We start from the raw sequence: 27,415 nt of genomic DNA on the forward strand, positions 1-27,415 counted from the left end.
TGGGAGGAGCTCCTAGAACACAGGTATTGCCCCTAAAGTACATATGGTCTCTTACAGAAAAAGGAATAAACTTCCAATTCACAGTCCTAAGAGTCCCTCTCCCCTGGACTGGAGAACCCCTGGCCTCCCATCTTGGACTCTCTTCCCTGGTCCAGCCTTCCTGGGTCAGGTATTGCTGTCCCTGAGGATATAAAAGGCCCCCATGTAACTGATGCACAGTGGGGATGGGCATTCACCCACCCTAGTTGCCACTGCACTGGTGGGAGGGATGATTTCCATGATGGACAGACATCCACCAGTTCAGGGGGAGTCCAGTAAAGCCTGGCATAGCCAGCCATATCACCCCGAGAGGCCCCCAGATGTTTCAGCAAGAAACCCCTCAGACGTGAAGCCCAGCCCCAAGCTCAGGTCTCTACCTCTGGAACTGCCTTCCTTCCATCCTGCTGGAGGAGGATTGGCGGTAGGTGTGCACCACTGTGATATTACTGTTATGGTTCTGGTTGTTATGGCCACAGCCTCACAAAGTCTTTCAAAAACCCATCCCTACACCTCAGCCTCTCTCCCCAGGAACTGAAGCCCTGACCAGGGTTTTGAAAGGTGTTATGGATTGAATTGTGTTCCCCCAAAATAGGTGTCGTAAATCCTAACCCCTATACCTCTGGTTTGGAAACCGTGGTTGCGTAGTGGTTAAGTGCTAAGGCTGCTAACCAAGTGGTCAAAAATTCATATCCACCAAGAACTCCTTGGAAATTCTATGGGGCAGCTCTGCTCTGCTTATAGGGTTGATATGAGTTATAATCCACTCGAGGGCAGTGGGTTTGGTTTTTGTATTTTATACCTCTTGTTATAATCACACTAGCATATCGATTTTCTTTGTTATGTTAGTGAGGCTGTATTAGCATAGGGTATGTCTTCAGTGAATATCTTTTGAGATATAAAAGAGCAGATTAAGCAAACAAACAAGTACATGATAAAAAAATACAAGCTATATAATGTCCCAAGGAACCTAGGAAAAGATGTTGAAAAGAGACTGTAACTTTTCCCCAGAGCAGAGAGAGGGAGAGAAAGCTTTCCTCTAGAGTTAGAGCTCTGAATTCTGACTTCTACCATCTGAAACTGTGAGAGAATAATTTCTGTTTGTTGAAGCTACCCACTTGTGGTATTTCTGCTCTGGCAGCAATACATAACTACGACAAACAGGAACACACACCACGGATTCCTGGGGTACCACAGCCATGTGGCCCATGACCCAAACCAGCAAGTACAGCACCACGGTGGTGACATGGCTACCCAGATCAGCAAGCCCTGAAGGGATCATCACATAGACCCCGCCATGGAAATCCATAAGGATCACAAAACACATGGACCAAAGCCAATCCCCGACTCAGCCTAATCTCGCTCATCATGGGGACACTCCTGCTGAACTCCCACCCAAAGAGATTGTCTGCTGGCTTCCACTAGGCAGCCCACAAAAGTCCTCCCTCCTCCCTCAGGGTTGGTCCACACATCAGGGCCACATCTATGCACCTCAGACACACCACTCTACAATGCCACCCCATTTTGAAAAGGGGCAACAGGAAATTGGCCTACCTCTGCTTCTCTGGCACTTCCCTAGCCTTGCAGTCAATGGGCCTTTTGGGCATACTTCTCTGCACTCCACATCACACTCCTCCACCTGACAACCTGCACCCCACACCTCCCAACCCCCCATGCCCAGACAGGTAGCAGGCTGGGTTGAGAACTGAATCTTGCAGCCTTTGAGGAAGGTGGGTTGGGCTGAGTGATTTCCCTTTAGAATTCTTTCTCTCAGTGGAAAGGCTGGGGTGGGTGACTCAAAGAGAGGCCCCAGGTAGGCACCATTGAGGGGCTGGGGTGTCTAGCAGGGCTGTGGCCACTAAGTAGACCCTGCCCACCCGATCAGGCTCAAGAAGGGGCAGCTCTGAGGCCCTAACCAGTGGAGTGCCCAGGAAAGACGGCAGTGCTGGGAAGACAGTGGACAACCAAGTCCAAATAGCCAGGGGCTGGCACAGCCTTTTTCCTGGGGATGTCATGCAGGGCTCCTGGATCAGCCTGGCCTTCTGTGAGCTGAGCCCCTCACTTCACCTTCCCTAGGACTAAACCAAGTACCATGCTCATACTTCAGAAACAAACAACCTTCTAGTAATGGCTTCTCTCCTCCTCAGTCTCTCTTGGACCACTGGTCAGATGGTCCATCCTGTATGACAACAGCCCACAGAAAACAGACACTCCCAGGCAGCCCTCCTGCACAGACCCCATACCAGGGAAGAAAGTGTGGGCAACCCCCTATGAACCTTCACCCCATGACCACAGCTCCCAGGGGCTGGGCTCCTTCATACTTGCAGAACATAGCATCACTTCAGACACATTCCCAGGAGCCAGGAGTGCAGGAACTGGGTCAGCCTGCCAGCCTGCCCCATGTACAAAGAAGACCACCAATGAGAGATCTATGGCCTGGGGCCCTGGTCACCTGGGCCAGGTGAGCCCTCCAAGGAGCCTGGAGCAGTACAGGGGCCCAGGAACAGAGGGCTTTTTGTCTAGAACCCTCCCATTCTGTAACTATAAGTACCTGTAGCAAAAACCTGCCTCTCAGCTCCCAGGGCAGCATGGCCAGGGTGAGCACAAGACTCAAGGATAGCATCCATCCTCTGCTTAGCTGGGAGCTTTTCAGGTTCCACTTGGATCACAGCCATCCTGGATACCAGCATGTGTCTGGCCACAGGAAGTCAGGCAAGACAGAAGAGACCACCCGGTGCTTCACCCCTGCTCAAGCTCCCCTTAGGCAGATACCCAGGACGCAGAGACCTCCATGGCCTACAGAGCAAGGTGCTAACAGAGGGAGACAGTAGCCTTGCTAGCAACCGTCTCTATACCCTTGAGGAAGCACTGTTCACACTGACCCCCAGTGGGCATGACTGCAGCCGAGCCCTCACCCCCTATGTGGGGGACCACAGGAAGGTAAGGGGAGTCAGTGCCAGCTCTGCCTAGGAGCCTCCAGGGACTGAAAAGGAAAGGATGGTATAGCTGGCCCAGTAATCACTGCACAAGAGTTCACTGAGGCAGCATGTCAAGTGCCACTCCTTTGGACAACAACTGATCTCTAGCCTGTCATGGACCCCACCCACCTCGAGGTCATTAAGAGCTTCTCCCCAGAAGAGAATAGTGCAGTGTTCTCCACAAAGCGGCCTCTTGATGAGGTCATCCTCTGGGACACTGTGCTAGAGATCTGCCAGCCTCCAGGGAAGGGGGTCCCAGAGCAGCCTCTCCAGGAGCTGGTCCCACAGGAATCCCTCCTCAGTCATCTAGGCCAGGAACCAAGTGGAGTCAGGTGGGACCTGAGCCCACATGCGTCCTGATGCCATTGCTCTAACACAGGCCCAATCCATGCCCTGCAGGACTTCCCTCCTCTTCCCAGCCCAGTACCAGAGCCCTGCTTTGTGTCATCCAATCCTCTTTCCTTCTCCCTGCCATCCATTCCAGTCCACCACAGGCCCCTGCAGGCAGTACAGGTCAGACGGAATTCCTACCACCCTGTCTATGATCCCGCAGATGTCCCCACAGCATCCTGAGTTCAGCCAGTGCAGCCAAACCACCATTCATGGTGTGGCCGTTCCCCTGTCCCCCATGCACCCTCGATCTCAGCCTCACTCTGAGATGTCTAGCAGCCCTGACAGCCTGAGCACCTCCTCCCCCAGCCCACCAGCTAGCCTTGCAGCTATACAGGGAGGCCCCTGGACCCTCACTGCAGCCACCCTGCCCGGCTCAAGCCCCAGTTCTGGTCACAGGGCGTCGAGCTGTGGTAGATGACTATGACTAGGGTAACACAGTAGCACCACCCATAGCACGAACCACCTGCTCCACACAAGTCCCAATGCCTCCCAGACCCTGGGGTGAGGGTGGGGGAAGTACAGTTGGAGAGTGGCCCTCTGTGAGTCTGGCCACCTAGAGGGAGGGGATACTTGTGCTTGCGGAGGGAACCCTAGTGACGACCTCATGGGCCCAAAGACTGTCAAAGGCACAGTGCAGTCCCTTGCCTGGGACTAGACAAAGGCAGAGGAAGGCCTGGGCTGGTGTCAGGTGTGTACAAAATTAACCCCTCAACCTCTGCCAGCCTGATCCTTAAGGCCTCCATCATCACCCCTTACCGTAGGGACACTGAGTAATGAGCAGTGAAGGGTCTGGGGCAGGTTCATCCAGACTGCTAGGGAGGGAGCTGAGAGCTCCAGTTGCTGCTCAAGGCCACTGTGACAATTCCTGGAGACCATGTACTCTGAGCCATGAGCCTGAACAGTGTGCTCCCACAGTTTCCCAGGGGGCCTCCATCAAGTCCCTACCCTCGTTCCCTGGGGATATCCTTCCCCCACACACTGGAAGCTCAGATTCCCTGGGGCACATGGCCCAGCCTCTGAGGCCCTCCGGGGCCCTCCAGCCCCTGCAGGGGCAGGCAGTATTGTCTGGGCCCTGGCACTGTGGGTCTTGGAGTAGTAGTGGTTACCACAGTGGCATAACCCTGCTACAAATCACCCGGCTCTTGCCGGCTGTGTTTGTAGTTAGGCCTGGTCACATCAGGCTGTCCTCCTAAAGGTCCCAGTAGTTGGAAGCATGATCTCCTTTCCATAACAAGGGTCGGGAGACATAGCCACATGCCTGTCAACAGCAAAGACCCTCACTCACTGCCCACCTAGAGGGCACCCATGTTGGACAATGCTCTGGCTACCCACCTCCAGCTGAGCTGAGCGATGCCCAGACCCCCAGATTCACCATCCGGCTTCCCCAGTACCATCCCTAACAGTTCAGAGAAATCACACACTGCTTCCCTCAGCTGGGCAGTATTAGGCCACCCTTCTCCTGGACCCCACTGGTTCCTAGCCTGATGTCACTGGTGCTCCTGCCCCAGAGTAGGGCAGGAGCAGACCCAGGGCCTCTGAGGCTGTGAGGCTGCCCACTTCCTCATGGTGGCCAGTGTGAGCTCCTGAACAGTGTGGGGGGGCTAGGGGGAGGGAGGGGATAAGGTCTTGCTAAGTGGGCCTCAGGCACCCCCTACCCCAACCACCATGACTCACCACGAACCACTGGACTCCCGCCCGCTCAGCCTCTCAAGGGCTCTGAGGTCCCACAGTGAGAGCTCAGTTGTCAGTTCCCCCAGACTCTGTTCTATCCTGAACAACACCAGCCCCGCCATAGCCCACTACCCATCGCCCAGTTCAGAGGCCACAGAAGGGCAGGGTGGAGGCCTGTGGAAGTCTGCTTCACACCAGGACCACCACTCTAGAAGGGACAGTGTGGATTCTCCTGGCAGAGAGGGCTGCTGGAGATACAGGGCTCTAGGTTGCCCCCTTTCAAACCCAAGTGACTCTTACCAGAGTGCCCCCAAACACCCCTTCGCTGGCCCCAGGGCACCCCAGCCCTCACCTGTCCTTTTCTCCCCTCTGCTGTCTTCTCCTCCTTCCCTCACGTGGAAAGCACCAGGAAATCAGGGCTGGTGGGGGCACAAGACACTGGATGCCTAAGATTTGGCACGATGATCTAATGCCATGCTACTATTACTATGGTGCTTACTACCACTGTGGCTGACTTCTCAGCAAATACCAGCCAAGACCCCTGCAGGGGCAGACAAGGGGAAAAACCCAACTCTGCCTCCCTTCTAACCCCTAGGGCTGGGGCCTGCCTCTAGGTCCTAACTCCTCCACCCAGCTCCTGGCCAGGGCAGCAGTACATAGTGATGCCTGTGGAGAGGAGAAGCCCTAGAAGCTCGGAGGGGGCCTCAGCTGAGGATGCTTCTTTGCTACCCCCAACTCATTCCTTCTCCCCCACCTTGTCTCTTTCCCTGGGGTTATCATGTACCCAACAACCCCAGGTCCTCATTCAGAAAGGGCACATTCTGTACAGACACTCTCACAGTCAGTTTACCACCATACTGCCTCAGGCCAGAGCCAAAAGACTTTTGGGGAGCCCCCCTCATGTGGTACCAACACAGCCAGGACCTGAGATGGCAGCCACCTTTGAGACAGTACTGCAGAGGCCCCAAATACACAGTGACAGTGAAGAGGGACACCAGGTCATACTTAGCTAGGCTCCAATCACAGTGCTCTGACTGGATAGCCACTGCATTCCAGCTCCCTACTCCCCACCCCCACCCCGTAGTCAGGGGCAGATCCTGACATGTGCATTGACTTTGGAGGCTTGAAATTCTGGAGAAAAAGCCCAGGGCTGAGGGACACCCACCCCTCCCTGTCAAGGCCAGAAAAGACCAACGTTTGCCCAGAGGGCAGCCGTGGCCAGATCCAGCAGATTTTGTGCAGATCCATGACACAGTGCGCATGACTGAGGACACAGTGACTCAAGTCTCACATACAACTCACCCAGGGGCCTCCAGGACTAGAGAGGCTTAGAGCCAAGGTCATAGAGCTGGTCAAGATCACTCCTCATTTGGCCTTACCTGCCACTCGTCACTGTAGGCAGCAGAAGGTACACAGGGATTTGGTGCTGCCCTGTGTCAAGGTGTGTATAGAGAGAGCTACCACTGTGCAAAAGACTGAGTCAAAAACTGGACCCCAGCACCCAGAGGAGGGACAAAAAGAGAGGCCAATGCTGGAGCTTGAGACTTGTCAAGCTCTGACACTAACCCCCAACTAACAACCGGGACCCTGAAAGGAGCTTTACTTCATGGTGAGGACTAAGAAGCACGAGCGGGGAAGAAGTCCTGGGTCGTGGATGGTGGGCCTCAACCAGGGTCATAGACCCCTTTAAGGAAGCCGGACAGGGCCAGCCCAGTGAAGGTAAAGTTTAGCTGATAGGTGGGCTTCAACAGAACATAGCCCACACCCAGTCAGAGCCCAGAAGGGGGACCTGTGCCAGGAAAGATCAGTTGGGGGACTACCTGGGGAGCCCGGGTAGGTGGCGGCCCCTCCTACCCCAGGAAAGAGACCCACCTATTTGTCCTTCAGCCTACCTGCAGACTAGATAAACCCACTGCCCTCACCACCAGTGGGGAGATCATCCTGGAAGCAGGTCTCTGTGGAGCCCCCTTTCTAACATGGACCCCTTTATGGCCCTGAGTAGGTACCTCTCCTGCCTTTGAGGATGCCACAGCAGTCAGTCAGGACCCAGGCATGCTTTGGTACATTAAGCCCACAGTGGTGCAGCAGATGGGCATCTGGCTAGGTGGGAAGGGGTTCAGCCTACTCCTCATGCTACCTCCATGTGTGCTCACCAACGGGTTTCTCCCATATCATCATTGTGGCCCAGAGACTGTCTTCTACAGCAGGAGCCGTTGCCCCACTCAAGAAGGGTGCTGAGGGCTTCACTCACCAGTTGCCGTTCCTTAGTCCAGATGGCCCAGCTCCATTCAAAAGGGATGGGGGCCTGTGGGCCTGACAACCTGGGCTCCAGGTCAGCCCTGGCCTTGGCGACTGCAGTGTTATGCAGGCCTCCAGCCACCTAGCCCCAACTAGCCCTCCTAAGGGCCCTGGGCTCAGCCAGACCTGTGGTGCCCCCTTGGGCAGAGAGGCAGTCCCACTACCAGGCCCCGTGCTCTGCACCCCCCACCCCCCACACGGGAAGGTGATAAGCTCTAGGCCAGCAAGGCCTTAGAAGTCAGCTTTAAGACATCAATTTTCCCCTCCCGCCTGTCCTTCTGGCCTTGTTGCTTCAGGGAACTCCAGCCCCTCCTGCCATGCCTCTTAGCCACAAAACTCAACTTTCTGTGGCTTCTGCTCTTTCCCCTCCACTTACACACAGTACATGGAGATTTTCAAATGCTGCTTTTAGCATAAAGATAAGACCAGACTGCACATTTCCCTACGACTTGTCCCCCACCCCGCAGTCAACAATATATTTCTTCATTCATTCCCAAATCCACAAGACTTCATTCATTCAGTAAATATTCTAGCACCCGTAGTGCGTGTCAAGCCCTGAGAGACCAAGACAAACGCATCCTGAACCCTGGGGTTTACAGCCAAGTACAGATGACCATCACAGCTGTGCAAACATCTGCATGCATGCAATGTGAGACCAGGAGGGAAGCTCAGGGAGTCTTGGGAGTGGATTATCAGGACATAAAACATACCTTAACACATTTAAGAGAATAAAAACCATTAAAAGTATGTTCTAGACTACAATAGAATTAAATCAGATATTTATGACAGAAAGATAGCCGGAAAATATCAAAATACTTGGAAATTAAACAAAACACTTCTCCATAACAGATGAGTCAGAAAAGAAATATGAAAACAAATTTGAAAATACTTTGAACTAAGTGGAAATGAAAAGACAATGTATCTAAATCTGTGGGTGCAGTAAAAGGAGCGCTTAGAGAGACATTTATAGCGTTGAATGCATATGTTAGAAAGAAGGAAGATATAAAGTCAGTATTCTAAGCCTCCATTTTCGAAAACCAGAAAAGGAAGAACAAATTAATGCTGACATGAGCAAAAAAAGATAATGAATAAAAATAGAGCAGAAATGCATAAAATTGAAAATAGACATTTAATGGAATTTGATGAAATCTAAAGCACAGCCTTTGAAGTGATCAGTAAAATTGATAAATCACTAGCCAGGCTAATCAAGAAAAGAGGACAGAAGACAAAAATTACTAATACCAAAAATGAAAAAGCAGTCATCACTACTGATCCCATGGACATTAAAAGGATAATAAGGAGATATTATAAACAACTCTATGCCCACATATTTGATAACTTAGAAGGCATATAATAATTCCTTGAAAGAGGGATCTGCAGGGGCCATTGCCCCATCCCCAAGCACTGGGCACCGACGGCATCAGTGACATCCCAGGTTTGATCCTGAAGCTGCACCTTTCAGAATAACCAACCGCAGGAAGGATGCAATATCCTAACATACAGTCCACTTAGCCAAGAGGACACAGAGTAATAGGTGGAAACAACTTGAGATCCCAAAGGCCTCCTGGAGCAGGAGGGACCAAAGGCAGCACAGACAAACCACCACAATTGCGCGGGATCCCAGCAGGGGTTTGTTCACCTTGGCAACACTGGAACCCACAGCACTCACCTGGGCTACACGCAGCAGCCCTGGAAACAGCTGTCTCTTGGCCCCCAGAGGGCTGGTGAGAGTCATCCCACCTCACCTGAGTTCCAAACCCAAATCTCTGAACACCTGGAATTCCCACTGCAGAGGGTGGACAGGGCTGTCCCAGGCAGGGGGATTGTATAGGGACATGCATCGCTGTGACAATATCAAGGAAGTAGTTCCTAGTATTACCACAGTGACACACCACCTGCCCAAAAACCCTGCCCAATGCAACACCCTGGGGTGCAGCCTGGTGGTACCCATCAACTCCCACAGGGCACATGGCATCCGATCCACCACTCACCCGTGGAAGTAGGAGTTTGGACACAAGAGGACAAGGATGCCGTACTGATGACAACAGAAAAGGAGGCCCAGCTCCTGGAGCAGTTGGAAGTCTGCAGGCCTGTTGTCTTAGTGATCTAGTGCTGCTGTAACAGAAATACCACAAGTAGGTGGCCTTAACGAACAGAAGCTAATTCTCTCACAGTCTACTAGGCTAGAAGTCTGAATTTAGGGCGCCAGCTTCAGGGGAAGGCTTTCTCTCTCTTTTGGCTCTGAAGGAAGGTCCTGTTATCAATTTTCCTCTGTCTACGAACTTCTCAACACAAGAACCTCAGGTCCAAAGGATGTACTCTGCTTCTGGCGCTACTTTCGTGGTGGCGCGAGGTCTCCCTGTCTCTCTACTTCCTTCTTTCTTTTATATCTGAAAAGACACTGACTCAAGATACAACTTAATCTGGTAGATTGAGTCCTGTCTCATTAACATAATGCTTCAAATTCAGCCTCATTTACATTGTAGAGGTAGGGTTCACAATAGACAGAAAAATCACATTAAGTAAGAAAATGGTGGACAGTCACACAATATTGGGAACAATGTCCTAGCCAAGTAGACACACATTTTTGGGATACACAATTCAATCCATAACACCAGCTCTGCACAACAGAGGTGGAAACGAAACAGGCATTCACCAGGGTGTTCTGATCTTTCCTCATGTGTGCACAGAGAACAACAAGAGGGTGGAAAGGTGGGCTAGTGCCTGGGATCACAGGGAAGAGCCCAGCCTGGTAGGCATGGGGGGAGAGGGAGAGGGGACAAGCCCAGGCCATTTACACTCTCTATATATTTCAAAATTTTCACCAGGCACAGATACTGAGCTTATAATGGAATTTGTAGTGAATGAATGTAAGTGTATTTTTTGAAAACTTATACCTAGACAGTGCTAGCAGTTCTCCAGGTCCTGAGCTATGCAAGACTTTTGTCCCTCCCACTTGCCCGTCTGTGGAGCTCAGGGTCTCTGGATGCCATCCACCCCTGACTCCATGAGGGAGAAGCCAGCAAAAGAACAAAGAGTCCTCTGAGCCGAGACAGCAAGGCACAAATCAGAGGTGGAGTCGGGCAGTCCTGTCAGGGCATTGTGCTCCAGGCCAGGCTGGGAGGAAGAAGAGGGCAGGGCCTGGGGCAGCTGCTGACCCACAGCCACAGCTGGGAGGAGCTCCTAGGACCCAGGTCTCTGCCCATAAGGCACACCCTATGCTCTCACAGAATAAGTGGCAAATTGCAGAGTCACTCTCCTAGGTGTCCCCCTGCCCTGTGCTGGAGAACCCCGGACCTCCCACATTGGCTTCTGCTCTCTCCTCGCACCTTCCTGGGGCAGGTACTGCTGGCCCCTAGGATATAAAAAGCCCCCAAGTAATCCATTCACAGTGGGGATGGGCACTCACCCAACCTGGGTGCTGCTGCAGTAGAGGGCAGGCTGATTTCCTAGACGGACAGATACCCACCAGCTCAGGTGGAGTCACATGACAGGCTGACATAGCCATTCCACCCTGAGAGGCCCCCCAAGTGTTTCAGCAGGCAACCTCTCAGGCAGGCAGCCCAGCCCTAAGCTCAGGTCTCTACCTCTGGGGCTGTCTGCCCATCATCCTGCTAGAGAGGGGTTGAGGACAGGCATGCACCACTGTGGTATTACTGTGATGGTTCTGGTTGTTATGGCCACAGCCTCACAATGCCTTGCAAAATCCCATCCCTACACCCCAGGCCCTTCCGCCAGTCACTAAGGCCTCATCCAGGATTTTGAAAGGTGTTATGGATCAAATTCTGTCCCTCAAAACAATGTGTTATAAATACTAACTCCTATATAGTACCAAGAATTCCATTTGGGAATGGTTTTTTTTGTTGTGTACTGAGGCACTATTAATGTAAGGTGTATCTTGAGTCAATCTTTTCACATAAAAAAGAACAGATTAAGGAAGCAAACTAGTACATGACAAAAGCCACATGAAGTTCTTCTAGGTATAGAAGTTGAAAAGAGGCAAGGACTCTCCTCAGAGCAGACACAGAGAGAAAGCCTGCCTCTAGTGTCAGCGCTCTGAATTCAGACTTCTAGCCTCCTAAAGGGTGAGAAAATACATTTCTGTTAGTCAAAGTCACCACTTGTGGTATTTCTGCTATAGCAGCAGTATATAATTAAGACAAACAGGGACACACCACCGTGGATTCTGGGGGTACTACAGCCATGTGGCCCATGACCCAAACCAGCAGGTATGGTTCCACTGTGGTGACATGGTTCCCTGGATGACCAAGCCCCTGGAGCGTAACCACAGAGACCTCACCAGCGAAGTCCATACTAGTCATGAAACAGATGGTCCAAAACTAACCCCCCAACTCAGCCTAATCTCGCTCATAGTGGGTACACTCCTCCTGGTCCACCCCCGCCCCCACGCCCCCCGATGGGCTTTGTCTGCTGGCTTATATTAGACAATCCAGAAAAGTCACTCTTCCTCCTTTGGGGCTGCTCAAGATATCAGGGCCAATGCTTGGCATCTCAGACACACTACTCTGTGATGCCTCCCATTTTGGAGAGGGGCAGCAGGAATGTTCGGCTTTACCTGGTGTCCTGGCACCGTCCCAGCCCTGCCATCACTGGACCTCTTGGTCATACTTTTCTGTACCCCACACCAACCTGTACCCCACACCCACCCAGGAAACAGAGTGATTGAGAATTGAACCTTGCTACCTTGGTTTTACCTATGAGGAATGTAGATGAGCCTGAGTGGTTTGGTTTTAGAATTTATTGTCCCAGTGGAAAGGCTGGGTGGGCAACTCTAGGAGAGGTACCAGGTAGGTGCAATTGAGGGTTGGGGTGTCCAGTGGGCCTGGGGACTTCAAGTAGCCTCTAACCAACTGTCCATGCCCACAAGGGGGCACGTCCAGGGCCCTAACCAGGGGGGCTGCCCAGGAGAGGTGGCAGTGCTGGCAGGACACTGGTCAACCAGGTCCAAGCAGCCAGGGCCTGGCATGGCCCCTTTCTTATGGAAAAGTCATGCAGGGCCCCTAGACCAGCCTGGGCTTCTATGAGCCACGCCCCTCACTTGATCACCCTTAGGAGCCAACCAAGAATCATCCTTACACTTCAGAAACAAAGAACTTCTGGTAATGGCTCTCTCCCATCCTGTCTGTCCCTGGCCACTGGTCAGCTGGTCCATCCTGCATGAGAACAGCCCACAGAAAACAGACACCCTCGGGCAGCCCTCCTGTACAGACCCCACTTCAGGGAAGGAAGTGTGGGTACCTCACTATGCACCTGCATGCATGACAACAGCCCCTGGGAGCTGGGTTCCTCCCTACCTTGCTGAGTACAATGTAACCTCAAACTCTTTCCCAGTGGCCAGGACCACGGGGACTGGGCCAGGCTGCCTGCCTGCCCTGTGTACAGAGAAGACCACTGAGCAGAGGTCTGGGGTCCGGGACACTGGTTGCCTGGGTCAGGTGAGCCCACTAAAGAGCCAGGAGCAGGGCAAGGGCCCACGAACCCAGGACTTTTTGTCAAGGACCCTCCCATTCTGTAATAACTTCCACAGTTACAGACCCAGCAGCAAAAATCCTCCCTTCAGCTCCCAGCCCACCACAGCACAGGTCAGCCACAGACCCAGGGACAACATCCATCTGCCCCTTAGCTGGTGGCTCCCCAGCCCAGCCTGCACTCTCACCTTAGCTGCCCAGGATCCCAACATATGTCCACAGGTAATCACTCAAGACCTGAGAGAGCACCAGAAGTCCACTGTGGACCCCAGAGCCAGGCACCCACAGGGGGAGGCAGCAGCCTTACTAGCAACCCTTCCCTACGCTCCTGAGGAAGCACTGTTCCCACTGTCTACTCCAACGTGAGGGAGCCCAGCCTTGGAAAGGGTCCTAGGGAAGTCAGGTAGGGAGTCACTTCCTGATCTGCCTGGGAGCCTCCAGAGGCTGACAGAGGAAAGGACACTGTAGCTAGGTCAGTATTCACTGTACAGAACTTTGCTGGGGGAGCATGTCAGGTGGGGCTCCTTTGGGTAGGAACTCATCCCTAGCCTGTCATGGACACCTACCCACCTCGAGGCCTCCAGAAGCTTCTCCCCAGGAGGAGGTTAGTGTAGGGCTCTCTGAACATCGGTGTCTGGCTGAGGTCATCATCAGGGACACTGTAATGGAAATCTGCCAGCCCCCAGGGAAGGGGGTCCCAGAGTAGCCCCTCCAGGAACAAGTCCCAAAGGAATCCCTTCTCCGTCTTCTAGGATAGGGACCAGGTGGATTCAGGTGGGACATGAGCTCAGGTGAGTCTTGATTCAGTTCCTCTAACACACACCCAGAACATACGCTCTAAACCTTTCCTCCTACTCCTAGCCCAATACCAGAGACCTGTGGGCTGGGATCCACCCCTCTTTTCTACTCCCTGGCACCCATCGCAGACAGTCCCAGACCCCCACAGGCAGAGCAGGACAGATGGAGTTCCTACCTCCCAGCCTGCGGCCCTTCAGGAGGCCCCCAAGCATCCAGGCTGACATCTACACTGTCTCCGGTCTCCTGGCCACCTATGCCCCCTTGGTGGCTGCCTCACCCTTGAACTTCCAGCACCACTGAAAACTTCCTTCCCTCCCCCTCATCCAGCCTACCAGATGGCCCCACAGCTGTGACTACAGAGTGAGGCTGGCCACCTGGACCCTCTGTGCTTCTGTGGATACAGCCAGCCTGCCTAGGCCCCAGCCACAGATCTTCTCATAGAGCATCGAGCTGTGGTAGATGACAATGACTATGGTGATCACAGTGGCACAAACCATAGCAGCAACCACCTGCTCCACACAAGCCCTAGTGCCTCCAAGACCCTCGGGTGGGGGGTGTGGAGGAAGGGCAGTTGGAGGGTGTCCCTCTGTGAGTCTGGCCACTAAGAGGGAGAGCATAGTTATGCTTGGGGTGGGGACCCCAGTGATGACCACATGGACAAAGGATGCTCGAAGGGGCAATGTAGGACCAGGCCTGGGACTAGGCAAAGGGTGAGGGAGGCCCAGGCTGCTGTCAGAAATTTACACAATTAACCCCTCCTCTGCCAGCTTGCCTATATCATCACTCCCACACCATGGGAAACTGAGGTATGAGCAGTGAAACGCCTGGGGCAAGCTCACCCAGATTGCTAGGGAGGGAGCTGAGAGCACCAGCTGCTGGCTCAGGCTACTGGGGCAATTTCTGGAGACCGAGGACTCAAAGCCATGAGCCTGGAGAGTGTACCCCCACAATTCCACAGGGGCTTCCATTAAGACCCCACGCTCTTGTGGAGATATCTTTCCCCCACACCACTGCTAGCTAAACCTCTTAGGGGCACCTGGCCCAGCCCCCTGAGGCCCTCTGTGGCCCTCTAGCCCCTGCAGGGGCAGGCAGTTTTGTCTGAGTCACTGTCACTGTGGGTCGTAGAGAAGTAGTAGTTACCACAATGGCATGGACCCTGCTAAAAACCACCTGATTCCTGTCGGCCATATTAGTAGCTAGGCCTGGTCACCTCATGCTGTCCTCCCAAAGGTCCTGGAGGTTGGAAGCGTGATCTCCTCTTCATAACAAGGCTCGGGAAACATAGCCACACGCCAGTCAACAGCATAGACCATCTCCTGCTGCCCACCGAGGAGTCACCCCTGCAGGAGAAGGCTCTGGCTATCCACCTCCAGCTGAGCTGAGTGGTGCCCAGACCCCCAAGTGCCCAGGCCCCAGCTTCAGTAGCAGCACCCCTAACAGTTCAGACAAACCACACAATGCTTCCCTCGGCTGGGCATTCTTAGGCCACCCTTCTGCTGGACTGCTCTGGCTATTGGCCTGGTCTAACTGACTCTCCTGCCCCTGAACAAGGGGACGAGCTGACCTAGGGCCTCTGAGGCTGTGAGGCTACCCAGTGCCTGGTGGTGGCCAGCGTGACCTCCTGTGCAGAGAAGGATGAGGTCTTGCTAACTGGGCCTCAGACACCTGGCATCTCACTCACCACCTCACAACCTGAACTACCAGACCACCGACCACAAAGCCCCCAGATGGCCCTGAGGCCCCACAATGAGATCAAAGAACTTTCAATGCTCTCAGACTCTCCTTTTCCCTAGACAAACCCTCAATAGAACCACTGATTATGGTCCAGTCCAAAGGCCACAGAAATGAGAATGAAGGGGTTGAAAGCCTGCTCCACAACTGGGCCACCAAGCCAGGAGACGGAGAGGGGATTGTCTGGGCAGAGATACATGCTGGACACCGCTGGGCTCTAAGTTGCTCCCTTTCAGGCAGTTCCTCTTAGCCCCATGTATCCCTTCACTTCCCCCAGGGCAACCCAGCCCTCAACTCTTCTTCCTTCCCTCTGCTATGGCCTCCTCCATCCCTCAAGTGGGAAGCACCTGGAAACCATGCCAGATGTGGGCGCAGAGGCTGGATGCCCAAGATTTGGTATGAGGCTCTAATGCTGTGATGCTACTATAGTGATGAACTACTACCACAGTGACTGACTTCCCAGCAAATACCAGCCAAGACAACTGCAGGGGCAGACATGGGAAGAACCCATCCCTACCTCTTTTCATAGCCCTGGTGGTGGGACCTGTCTCCAGGTCCCATCTCCTCCACCTAGTACCTGACTGGGGCAGCAGTAGATAGTGATGCTGGTAAAGACAAGGGGTCCTGGCAGCTGATGGGGGTGGGGAGAGGGGCAAAAAGCTCTGCTGAGGATGCTCCTTTAGCACCCCAAATGCATTCCTGCCACCCATGGTCTCATCCTCTAGAGTTCTCAGGGTCCCCAAGAATGATGGGTCCACACTCTGGGAATGGGGACATTCTGCACAGGACCATCTCTCAGTGGGGTTACTCCCATAGTGGCTCAGGGCAGAGCAAAAAAGACTTTCGGGGGGGTCTCCTCATGTGATAGCCAACACAGCCAGGTGGCCGACCCTTTTGGGCAGCACTGCAGAGGCCTGGAGTGCCCAGTGACAATGGAGAGAGGGACACCAGGCCACCTTGACCTGGGCTACAATCACAGTGCTGTGATTCAGATGGCCACTCCATTGCAGTTCCCACTGACCCTGCAACCAGTGGCAGATTCTAACCTGTGCATTGACTTTGGAGACTTGGACTTCTGGAGAACAGACCAGGGCTGAGGGACACCCACCCCATCCTGCCAAGGCCAGAAAAGGCCAATGTTTGCCCAGGAGAATGTCCCTGGCCAGACCCAGCAGAATTTGGGCAGGCCCACAATATACTGGTTATTATGGCTGGGACCACAGTGACACACAACACACGTAAAACTCACCTAGTGCCTTCTTTACTAGAGAGGCTCAGAGCCAATGCCATAGAGCTTGTCAAGACCACTCTCCACGCAATCGTGCCTGGTGCCCAGCCCTGCAGACAGCAGGAGGTACAGAGGGATTCTGTGCTGCCCCTTGTCAAGGTGGGTATGGTTGGAGCTACCACTGTTTGAAAGACCGAGTCAAAAACTGGATCCCAGCAGCTACTGAAGGGACAGAAACAGAGGCCAGTGCTAGAGCTCGAGACCTGCCAGCCTCTGACACTGACTCCACCGTAACAGCAGGGACCCTAAAAGAGGCTTCGATTCATTGTGATGACTAAGAAGCATGAACTGGGGAGAAAGACCAAGTGACTGGATTGCAGGGGTGTGTCCACCATGTGACTGGAGCTCAACCAGGGTCATAGACCCCTTTTAGGAAGCCCAAAAGAGCACAGTGAAGGTGAAGTTCAGCTGATACGTACAGTTCCAAAAGAACACAGCCCTCACCCAGTCAGAGGTGGGAAGCAGAAGTTTACAGGAAGGCTTAGCTGCGGTCCTTCTTGGGGACCCAGGGTATTTGGTGGCTCCTCCCACCCAAGGAAGAAGGCCTGTACCTGTTTCTGCCTATTCGTCCTGCAGCCCACCTACAGCCTAGTCAAGTCCACTAGAGGGGAGATCACCCCGTTAGCCAGATCACTGTGGAACCCCCACGTCAGCCTGTACCCCTTCTCAGCCCTGAGTAGGTACCTGTCCTGGCTTTTCGGATGCCACACCAGTCAGTCAGGTTCCAGGCTCCTCTTGGTACATCAAGAGCATAGTGGAGCAGCAGGAGCTCATCTGGCTTGGTGGGACAGGGCCCAGCCCACTCATCAGGCTACCCCCATGTGTGTTCACAAACCTGTGTCTCCCATATCATCACTGCAGCCCAGAGCCTGTCTTCTACATCAGAAGCCAATGCCCCACCCAAGTACGGTGCTCAGAGCATCACTCACCAGCTAACTTTCCTGGGTCCAGATGGGCCAGCTTCAGTGAAAGGGGGTGGGGGTCTGTGGATCTGACACCTGGGGCTCCAGGTCAGTCATGGCCTAAGCCACAGCAGGCTTATACAGGCCTCCAGCCACTTAGCCCTTCTTGGGAGTCTGGGGCTCAGCCAGGCCTTTGGTGCCCCTTGGGCAGCAAGGCACTCTTACCGCCGGGCTCCACACCCCACACACACAGGAAGCAGATGAACTCTAGGCCAACAAGGTCTTGGAAATCAGTTTTAATGCATCCATTGTCCCTTCCTGCCCCTCATTCTGGCCCTGCTGCTCCCCAGACCTCAAGACCCTCCTGCCCTGCCTCTCAGCCACAACCCTCCACTTCCTGTGGTCTAGGCCCTTCCTCATCCACTTACACACAAAATATGGAGAATTTCAAATGTTGCTATTAACATAAAAATAGGATCAGCATGCACATTTCTCTGCAACTTCCCCCCCCTCCCGCCAAGGCAACAATATATTTCTTCATTCATGCCTAAAGCCACAAGATTCCATTCATTCAGTAAATATTCTAGCACCCCTAGTGTATGGCAGGCCCTGAGAGGTCAAGAAAAATGCACCCTGACCTCTGGGGTTTATAGCCAAGTACAGATGACCATCATAGCAGTGTAAACATCTGCATGCATACAACCTGAGACCAGGAAGGAAGCTCAGGTGGGCTTGGGAGTGGATCATCAAGACAGAAAAAACACCTTAACACATTTAAAAGAATAAAAATCATTAAAGTTTGTTCTAGAACACAGTGAAATTAAACTAGAAATCAGTAACAGAAAACTAGGTGAAAAATAACAAAATATTTGGAAGTTAAACAACACTCCTTTCAATAAGACATGGGTCAAAAGAGAAGTCTGAGAGAAATTTAAAAATACTTTGAACTAAATAGAAATGGAAAGACAACTTATCAAAATGTGTGGAATGTAGCAAAAGGACTGCTTAGAGACATTTATAGCATTGAACGCACATATTAGAAAAGAAGAAAGATAGGAAATCAATATTCTAAGCTTACATTTTAGAAAACCAGAAAAGGAAGAATAAATTAAATCTGACATAAGCAAAGAGAAGACAAATAATAAAAATAGAGCAGAAATCAATGAAATTGAAAATAGAAATTTAATAGGTAAAAAATCAAAGCAACCAAAAGAAGGTACTTCAAAGACATCAGAAAAATTGATAAATCACTAGCCAGGCAAACCAAGAAAAGAGGAGAGAAGATATAAATCACTAATACAAAAAAGGAAAAAGGAGTCATCATTACTGATCCCATGGACATTACAAGGATAACAAGGAGATATTATGAACAACTCTATGCCACATATTTTTGTTTAATAATTTTTATTGTCCTTTAAGTGAAAGTTTACAAATCAAGTCAGTCTCTCACATATAAACTTATATCCACCTTACTACACACTCCCATTTACTCTCCCCCCAGTGAGTAGGCCACTCCCTTCTTCCAGTCTCTCCTTTGGTGACCCTTTTGCCAGTTTCTAACCCTCTCTACCCTCCCATCTCCCCTCCAGACAGGAGATGCCAACACAGTCTCAAGTGTCCACCTGATACAAGTAGCTCACTCCTCATCAGCATCTCTCTCCAACCCATTGTACAGACTATTCCATGTCTGATGAGTCATCTTCGGGAATGATTCCAATCTGGGTCAGCAGAAGGTTTGGGGGCCATTACCGCCGGGATTCTTCTAGTCTCAGTCAGACCGTTAAGTCTGGTCTTTTTATGAGAATTTGGGGTCTGCATGCCACTGTTCTCCTGCTCCCTCAGGGCATCTCTGTTGTGCTCCCTGTCAGGGCAGTCATTGTTTGTGGCCAGGCACCATCTAGTTCTTCTGGTCTCACGGTGATGTAAGTCTCTAGTTCACGTATGCCACACATTTTATAACTTAGATGGAATATAACAATTTCTAGAAAGAGGGTTCTGCAGGGGCCACTGCCCCATCAACAGGTCCTGGGCACCCAGGGTGTGAGGTACTTCCCAGGTTTGATCTCGAAGTTGTAGCTTTCAGCAGACCCAACCTCAGAAAGGATTCAGTACCCTAATGGCTCCCAGCCCACTCAGCCAAGAAGGACACAGCTTAATAGATGGAAACAACTCGAGATCCCAAAGCCTCCTGGAGCAGGAGGGACCAATGGCAGCACAGACAAACCACTGCACTTGCTCAAGATCCCAGCAGGGGTTTGTTCACCATAGGGCCCCTCCTTGGCAACAGTGGAACCCGCGGCACTCACCTGGGCCACACATAGCAGCCATGGAAACACCCCTCTCTTGGCCCCCAGAGGGCTGGTCAGAGTCATCCCACCACACCTGAGTTCCAAACCCAAACCTGTGCAACTCTTGGAATTCCCACTGCAGAGGGTGGATGGGGCTGTCCCAGGCAGGAGGATTGTATAGGGACATGTGTCACCATGACAATATTGCAGTGATAGTTATAGTGACCCTTACTGCCACTACCACAGTGACAGAGCACCTGCCTAAAAGCCCCACCCAAAGCTCTGGATGCAACACCCTGGCGTGCAGCCTGGTGGTGCCCATGTACTCCCACAGGGCACATGACAGGTGACCTGCCACCCACCCGCAGAAGTAGGCATTCAGAGACAATGGGACAAGGATGTCCCACTGATGAAAACAGAAGAGGAGGCCCATCTCCTGCTTCATCAAGGGCAGTTGGAGGCCTGCTGACCAGCTGTCTTATTACCTAGTGCTGCTGTAACTGACTTACCACAGGTGGGTGGCTTGAACAAACAGAAGTTTATTCTCTCATAGTCTGGTAAGGTAGAAGCCTGAAAACAGGGTGCCAGCTTCCAGGGAAAGCTTTTTCTCTCTGTGGGCTCTGGAGGAAAATCCTTGTCATCAATTTCCCTGTCTAGGAGCTTCTCAGCACAGGAACCCCCAGTCCAAATGACATGCTCTGCTCATGGCACTACTTTCTGGGTGGCATGAGGTCTCCCTGTCTCTCTGCTTGCTTCTCTCTTTTATATCTCAAAGGAGATAGATTCAAGATGCAACTTAATCTTGTAGATTGAGTCCTGCCTCGTTAACATAATGTCTTTAATTCTGTCTTCTTTACATCATAGAGGTATGATGTACAACGCACAGGAAAATCACATCAAATGGCAAAGTGGTGAACAACCATACAACACTGGGAACCAAGGCCTAGCCAAGTTGACACACATTTTTGGGAGACCAACTCTGCACAAGGGAGGTAGAACAGAGGCATGCATTCATCCGGGTGTTGTGATCTTTCCTCATGTGTGCACAGAGAACACCAAGAGGGTAGCAAGGTAGGTTCATGCCTGTGATTACAGGGGAGAGCCCAGAATGGTAGGCAGGGGTGAAGCGGGAAAGGCGACATGCCCAGAGTATTTACAGTCTTCTTTATATTTTACAATTTTCACCAGGCGCAGATACTGCATTTATAATGGGATTCGTAGGGAAGGAATGTAAGTATATTTTTTGAAAACTTACCTCTTGGAAGTGCTGGAACTGCTCCACGTCTTGAGCCGCAACTTCTGTCTCTCCCACCTGCCCCTTTGTGGAGCTCAGGATCTCTGGGCACCATCCACCCGTTACTCCATGAGGGACAAGCCAGCAAAAGAAGTAAGGGTCCCCTGCAAAGGAACAGGAAGGCACAAGTCCAAGGTGGAGGCAGGTTCCCATCTCCAGGCATCCTCATAGAGGCCAGCCTTGAAGGACACAGAGGGCAGTGCATGGGATCATTGCTGACCTACAGCCACAGCTGGGAGGAGCTCCTAGGACCTAGATCTCTGCCCCTAAGGCACGCCCTGTGCTCTCACAGAATAAGGAGGAAACTTCCAATTCACAGTCCTACCTTTCCCTCCTCCTGGGCTCCAAAACCCTGGACCTCTAATCTTGAACTCTGCTACCTCCTCCTGGGTCAGGTACTGCTGGCCCTGAGGATATAAAAGACTCCCATGTAACCTATGCACTCACCAACCCTGGGTGCTGCTGTAGAGGCAGGGGATTGGCTGATTCTGGACAGACACCCACCAGCTCAGCCACACCACCCTGAGAGGCCCCCCAGATGTTTCAGCAAGCAACACCTTGGCAGAGCCCAGTCCTGAGTTCAGGTATCTACCTCTGGGGTAGCCTGCCTGGCATCCTGCCAGAGGAGGATTAGGGGCAGGCCTACACCTCTGTGGCATTACTGTGGTAGTTCTAGTTGCTATGCCCACAGCCTCACAATGTCTTGCAAAAGCCCATCCCGATGTCCTAGCCCTTCCCACCAAACACTGTGGGCCTGCCTAGGATTTTGAAAGGTGTTACAGATTGAACTGTGTCCCTCAAAACACGTGTTCTAAATCCTAACCCCTAATCCTGTGGCTGTAATTCAAGAATGAGTTTTCTTTTTTATATTAATGAGTCAGTATTAGTGTAGAATGTGTCTTGAGTTGATCTCTTTTGAGAAAGAAAGAGCAGATTAAGCAAGCAAACAAGTACATGTTACAAGCCACTTGGTCTTCCATGGAACCTAGGAATAGGATCTGAAAGAAGACAAAGACATTTCTCCAGAGCAGGAAGAGAAAGAAAGCATTCCCATAGAGCCAGTGCTCTTAATTTGGACTTCTAGCCTCCTAAAATGTGAGAAAATAAATTTCTATTTCTTAAAGTCACTCACCCATGGTATTTCTGCTATAGCAGCACTAGATAACTAAAACAAGCAGGGACACACCACCATGGACTCATAGGGATACTGCAGTGTCTCAGTTACCTAGTACTACTAAAACAGAAACGCCATAAGTGATCGGCTTTAACAACATTCACAGTAAAGTTGGCTAAAAGTCCAAATTCAGGGCATCAGCTTCAGGGGAAGGCATTCTCCTCAATCTTCCCCTTGACTAGGACCTTCTCAGCACAGGGACCCGGGGTCTAAAGGACAGGCTGTGTTCCCAGCACTGCTTTCTTTGAGGTATGAGGTTACCCCTGTCTCTCTGCTCGCTTCTCTCTTTTGTATCTCAAGAGATTGCTTCAAGACACAGTCCAATATTGTACATTGTGTCCTGCCTCACTAACACAACTGCCACCCATTGTCTCTCATTAATATCATAGAGGCAGGATTTACAACATATAGGAAAATCACACAACACCAGAAATCATGGTCCAGGCAAAAAATATGCACATTTTGGGGGGGACATAATTCAATCCATGATGCACAGCCATGCAGCCTATGACCCAAACCAGCAGGTACAACTGTCACAGTGATGACTTGGTTCCTTGGAACATCAAACTCCCAGACAGTCACCATAGAGACCTCGACAGAGAGGTCAAAGCCAAACCCCCAACTCAGCCTAATCTAGGTCTTAGTGGGTACTCTCCTCTTGAACCCCATCCCAACCACGACCATTGTCTGCTGGCTTCATTTGGACAACCCTCAAAAGTCTCCCCTCCTCACTCAGGGTTAGTCAACATATCGGGGCCATGGATGGGCACCTCAAATGCACCACTCCTCGATGTCCCTCCCCCCATTTTAGACGGAGGGAGCACATTTGGCTTCCCTACTACCTCAGTCCACCAGCTAGCCCTTCAGCTGTGACCACAGAATAACGCTGGCCTCCTGGACCCTCTCTGCTTCTGGCACAGGGCAAGCCAGCCCTGGCTCCAGACCCAGTTCTTGTCACAGAGTGTCAAGCTGTAACAGATGACTACGACTATGGTGATCACAGTGGCAACACCCATAGCAGCAACAACCTGCTTCACCCAAGCCCCAGTGCCTCCCAGACCCTGAAACATGAGGCAGGGGGAGGGCAGTTGGAGGGTGCGCTTCTGTGAGTCTGTCCACCTGAAGGAGGGGATAGTTGTGCTTGGGGTAGGGACCACAGTGACAACCACATGAGCCCAAGGTTCGTCGAAGGGGCAGTGCAGGGCCTGGCCTGGGACTAGGCAAAGGCAGAGGCAGGCCCAGGGCTGGTGTCAGGCATGTACACAATTATGCCCTCATCCTCTGTCTGTCTGACCGTAGGGCCTGCATCATCATTCCCTCACCAGGCAGAAACTGAGGAATGAGCTGTGAATGATTTGGGGCAGGATGCCCCAGACTGTTAGGGGGGAGCTGAGAGCCCTCACTGCTGGCTTAGGCTACTGGGGCAATTCCTGGAGACCAAGGACTCTGATCCATGATCCTGGTGATTGTGCCCCCATGTTTTCCCAAGGGGCCTCCACTAAGCCACCGTTCTCTCTCCCTGGGGATATACTTCCCCCACTGTACTGGCAGATTAGCCTCCCGGGGGCACCAGGCCCAGCCCTCTGAGGCCCTCTGTGGTCCTCCAGCCACTACAAGGGCAGGAAATATTGTCTGGGTCCATGTCACTGTGGGAGGTGGAGTAGTAGTAGTTACCACAGTGCCATGGCCCCTGCTCAAAATCGCCTGGCTCCTGCCAGCCATACTGGCAGCTAGGCCTGGTCACCTCATGCTGTCCTCCCAAGGTTCCAGTAGTTGGAAGTGTGATCCCCTCTCCATAACAAGGCTCAAGATACACAGCCACATGCCTGTCAACAGCAAAGACCCTTACGCACTACCCACCTAGGAGGCACCTGTGCAGAAGAGGACTCTGACTATCCACTACCGGCTAAGCTTAGTGGTGCTCAGATCCCCAGGCCCCCAGGCCCCAGCCTCCCCAGCAGCACCCCTAACAGTTCAGGGAAACCACACAAAGCTTCCCTCTGCTGGGCAGTCTCAGGCAACCTTTCCCCTGGCCTGCACTGGCTCCTAGCATGTCCTCACAGACTCTCTTGCCCCTTCCCAAGGACAGGAACAGACCCAGGGCCTCTGAGGCTGTGAGGCTGCCCACTGCCTGGTGGTGGCGAGCATAAATTCCTGTGCAGGGAAGGGTGAGGTCTTGCAACCTGGGCTCAGACAACCCTATCCCACTCACCACCTCCCACCCTGAACCACTTGATCCCTGCCTGCTCAGTCCCCTGAAGGCCCTGAGACCCCACACTGAGAGTTCAGAGCTGTCAGTGCCCCCTGATTCTGCCCTACCCTGGACAACACCCCCAATAGAATCACAGCCCACAGCCTGGTCCAGAGGCCACAAGAGGGCAGTATGGAGGCCTGTGCAAGTCTGCTCCACACCAGGGTCACCAATCCAAAGGCTTGAAGAAGACTACCTGGGCAGAGATGGGTGGTGGTAGCCCCAGGGCTCTGGGTTTTCCCCTTTTCAATCCCCAGTGACTCTTACAAGAGAGCCACAGTGACACACATCTCAAACAGAACTCATCCAGTGGTCTCCAGACTAGAAAGGCTCAGAGCCAAGCCCACAGAGCTCCTCAAGCCCACACCCATGCAGCCTCTGCCTGGGGCCCTTCTCCAAAGGCAGTAAAAGGTACAGAAGGATTTTGTGCTGCTCTGTGACAAGGTGGGTATGGTGGTAGCTACCACTGTGTGAAAGGCCAAATGAAAAACTGGATTCTAGCAGAAAGTGGATGGACAGCTGCCAGCAGAGGCAGGGGTCAGGGAGAAAGGCCAGTGGTGGAAAACTAAGGCCTGCCAGGTTCTACACTAACCCGAGGCTAACAGCCTAGACTCCGCACGGGCTTTACTTCATGATGAGGACTAGAAAGCGTGAGCTGGGGAAGAACTTCTGAGGAGTGAATTTGGGGTACCGTTTTTTTTTTTTTTTTACTGTGTGACCAGAGCTCACTAAGGGTCATAGACCCCGTTCAGGAAGGCTGACAGGACCAACACCCTGAAGGTGAAGTTCAGCTCATATGTGGATTTCCAACAGTACATACCCACGCTCGGTCAGAGCCAGAGAGGTAGAATTATGCCAGGAAGACTCAAATGGAGGCATCCCTGGGGAGCCCGTGCAGGTGGTAGATCCTCCTACCCCCTGACTAGGGGAAGAGACCTTCAACACTTCTGCCTCTTTGTTTTTCAATCTACCTGCAGCTAAGCCAAGGCTTTTGCTCTCAGAGCCAGGGGAGATATCATCCTGGCAGTAAGGTCTCTATGGAGTCCCAGTCCTTCCTGTACCCCTCCATGGCCTTCAAAGTACCTGTTTTGGCTTTCTGGACACTACACCAGTCAGTCAGGTCCAGGCTCCTCTTGGTATATCAAGAGGATAGTGGAGCAGCAGGAGCTCATCTGGCTGGGTGGGACAGGGCTCAGCCCATTCCATGCTACTCCCATGTGTGCTCAACAACCTGTTTCTCCCATATCATCACTGTGGTCCAGAGTGTGTCTTCTATAGCACGAGTCGGTGCCCCACACAAGAAGGGTACTCAGGGCATCACTCCCCAGCTGCCTTTCCTGGGTCCAGATGGGTCAGCTCATCAAAGGGCATAGGAGTCTGGGGACCTGACACTCTGGGCTCCAGGTCAGCCCTGGCCTTGGCCACTGCACGGTTATGTCCGCAACCAGCCTCCTAGCCCTCCTTGGGAGGCATTAGCTCAGCCAGACCTGTGGTGCCCCTTGGGCAGAGAGGCAGCCCCACCTTCTGGCTCCAGGCCCCTCACCTTCCACACACAGGAAGCAGATAAGCTCTAGGCCAGCAAGGCCTCACAAATCAGCTTTAAGGCATCAATTTTCCCTTCCTGTCCTTCCTTCCCGGCCTCTCAGTCAGAAACTTCAGCTTCCTGTGGCCTCACACCTTCTCCTCCATTTACACACAGTATATAGAGATCTTCAAATGCTGCTTTTACCTTCAAGTTAGAATTACCCTGAATATTTCTCTGGAACTTGTGCCGTCCCCTGCCAACCAGTCAACAATATATTACTTCATCCACTTCCAAAGCCACAACACTTCATTCATTCAGTAAATATTCTAACACCCCTAGTGCATATCAAGCCCTGAGAGTCCAGGACAAAAGCATCCTGACCCCTGGGGTTTACGACCAGGTACAGATGACCATCACAGCAGTGCAAACATAGCATGCCTGCAATGTGAGATCAGGAACGAAGCTCAGGGGGTCTTGGGAGTGGATCATCAGCACATAAAACACACTCCAACATATTTAAAAGAATAAAAATCATTAAAGTGTATTCTGGGCCACAACAGAATTAAACTAGAAATCGATAACAAAAAGATGCCTGGAAAATATCAAAATATTTGGAAATTAAACAACACACTTCTCAGTAACACATGGGTCAGAAGAGAATTCTGAAGAGAAATTTAAAAATACCTTGAACTAAATGGAAATGAAAAGACAACTTATCAAAATGTTGGGATGCAGTAAAAGAGCGCTTAGAGAGACATTTATAGCATTGAATACATATGTTAGAAGAAAGATATAAAATCAATATTCTAAGCTTCCATTTTAGAAAATCAAAAAATGAAGAACAAATGAATTCTGACACAAGCCAAAGAAAACGAATAAAAATAGAGCAGAAATCAATGAAATTGAAAACAAATAGAAAAGAATCAATGAAACCAAAAGCAGATTCTTTGAAGAGATCAGTTAAACTGATAAATCTCTAGCCAGGATAACCACGAAAAGAGTAGAGAAGATATAAATAACTAACACCAAAAATGAGAAGGAAGTCATCACTACTGATCCCATGGACATTAAAGGCTAACAAAGGGATTTGATGTACAACTCTATGCCCACAAATTTGACAACTTAGATGAAATATAACAATTCCTTGAAAGACAGAGGGTTCCGCAGGGGCCGCTGCCCCATCCCCAGGCCCTGGGCACCCTGGGCATGAGTGATATCCCAGGATTGATCCCGAAGCTAGAGCCTTCAGCAGACCCAAACTCAGGAAGGATATAATACCCTAATGGTTTACGGTCGACT

The 27,415-nt window shown here is 51.8% G+C and overlaps 1 protein-coding gene and 1 gene segment (V, D, J or C); one reads left to right on the forward strand and one right to left on the reverse strand.

The window, feature by feature from the left end:
* Positions 1-27,415, forward strand: part of LOC104846689 (immunoglobulin heavy constant gamma 1-like) — an 868,336-nt gene that overhangs the window by 513,552 nt on the left and 327,369 nt on the right.
* Positions 1-27,415, reverse strand: part of LOC111752811 (uncharacterized) — a 355,617-nt gene that overhangs the window by 157,935 nt on the left and 170,267 nt on the right. For 4 of the 5 annotated variants that reach the window (XR_010318810.1, XM_064273601.1, XM_064273603.1 and 1 more), the window contains exons 8-9: positions 21,492-21,573; positions 21,128-21,270 (exon numbers count right to left, since the gene is read on the reverse strand). Coding sequence is in view for 4 of the 5 variants with exons in the window: in XM_064273601.1 (XP_064129671.1) it covers positions 21,128-21,270; positions 21,492-21,573 (225 nt within the window). In the remaining variant the exon portion in view is untranslated. The remainder of the gene's footprint in view (positions 1-21,127; positions 21,271-21,491; positions 21,574-27,415) is intronic. The other variant, XM_064273602.1, reaches the window with a different exon arrangement.

Source organism: Loxodonta africana, chromosome 21, assembly GCF_030014295.1.
Source record: "Loxodonta africana isolate mLoxAfr1 chromosome 21, mLoxAfr1.hap2, whole genome shotgun sequence".
NCBI classification, from domain to species: domain Eukaryota; kingdom Metazoa; phylum Chordata; class Mammalia; order Proboscidea; family Elephantidae; genus Loxodonta; species Loxodonta africana.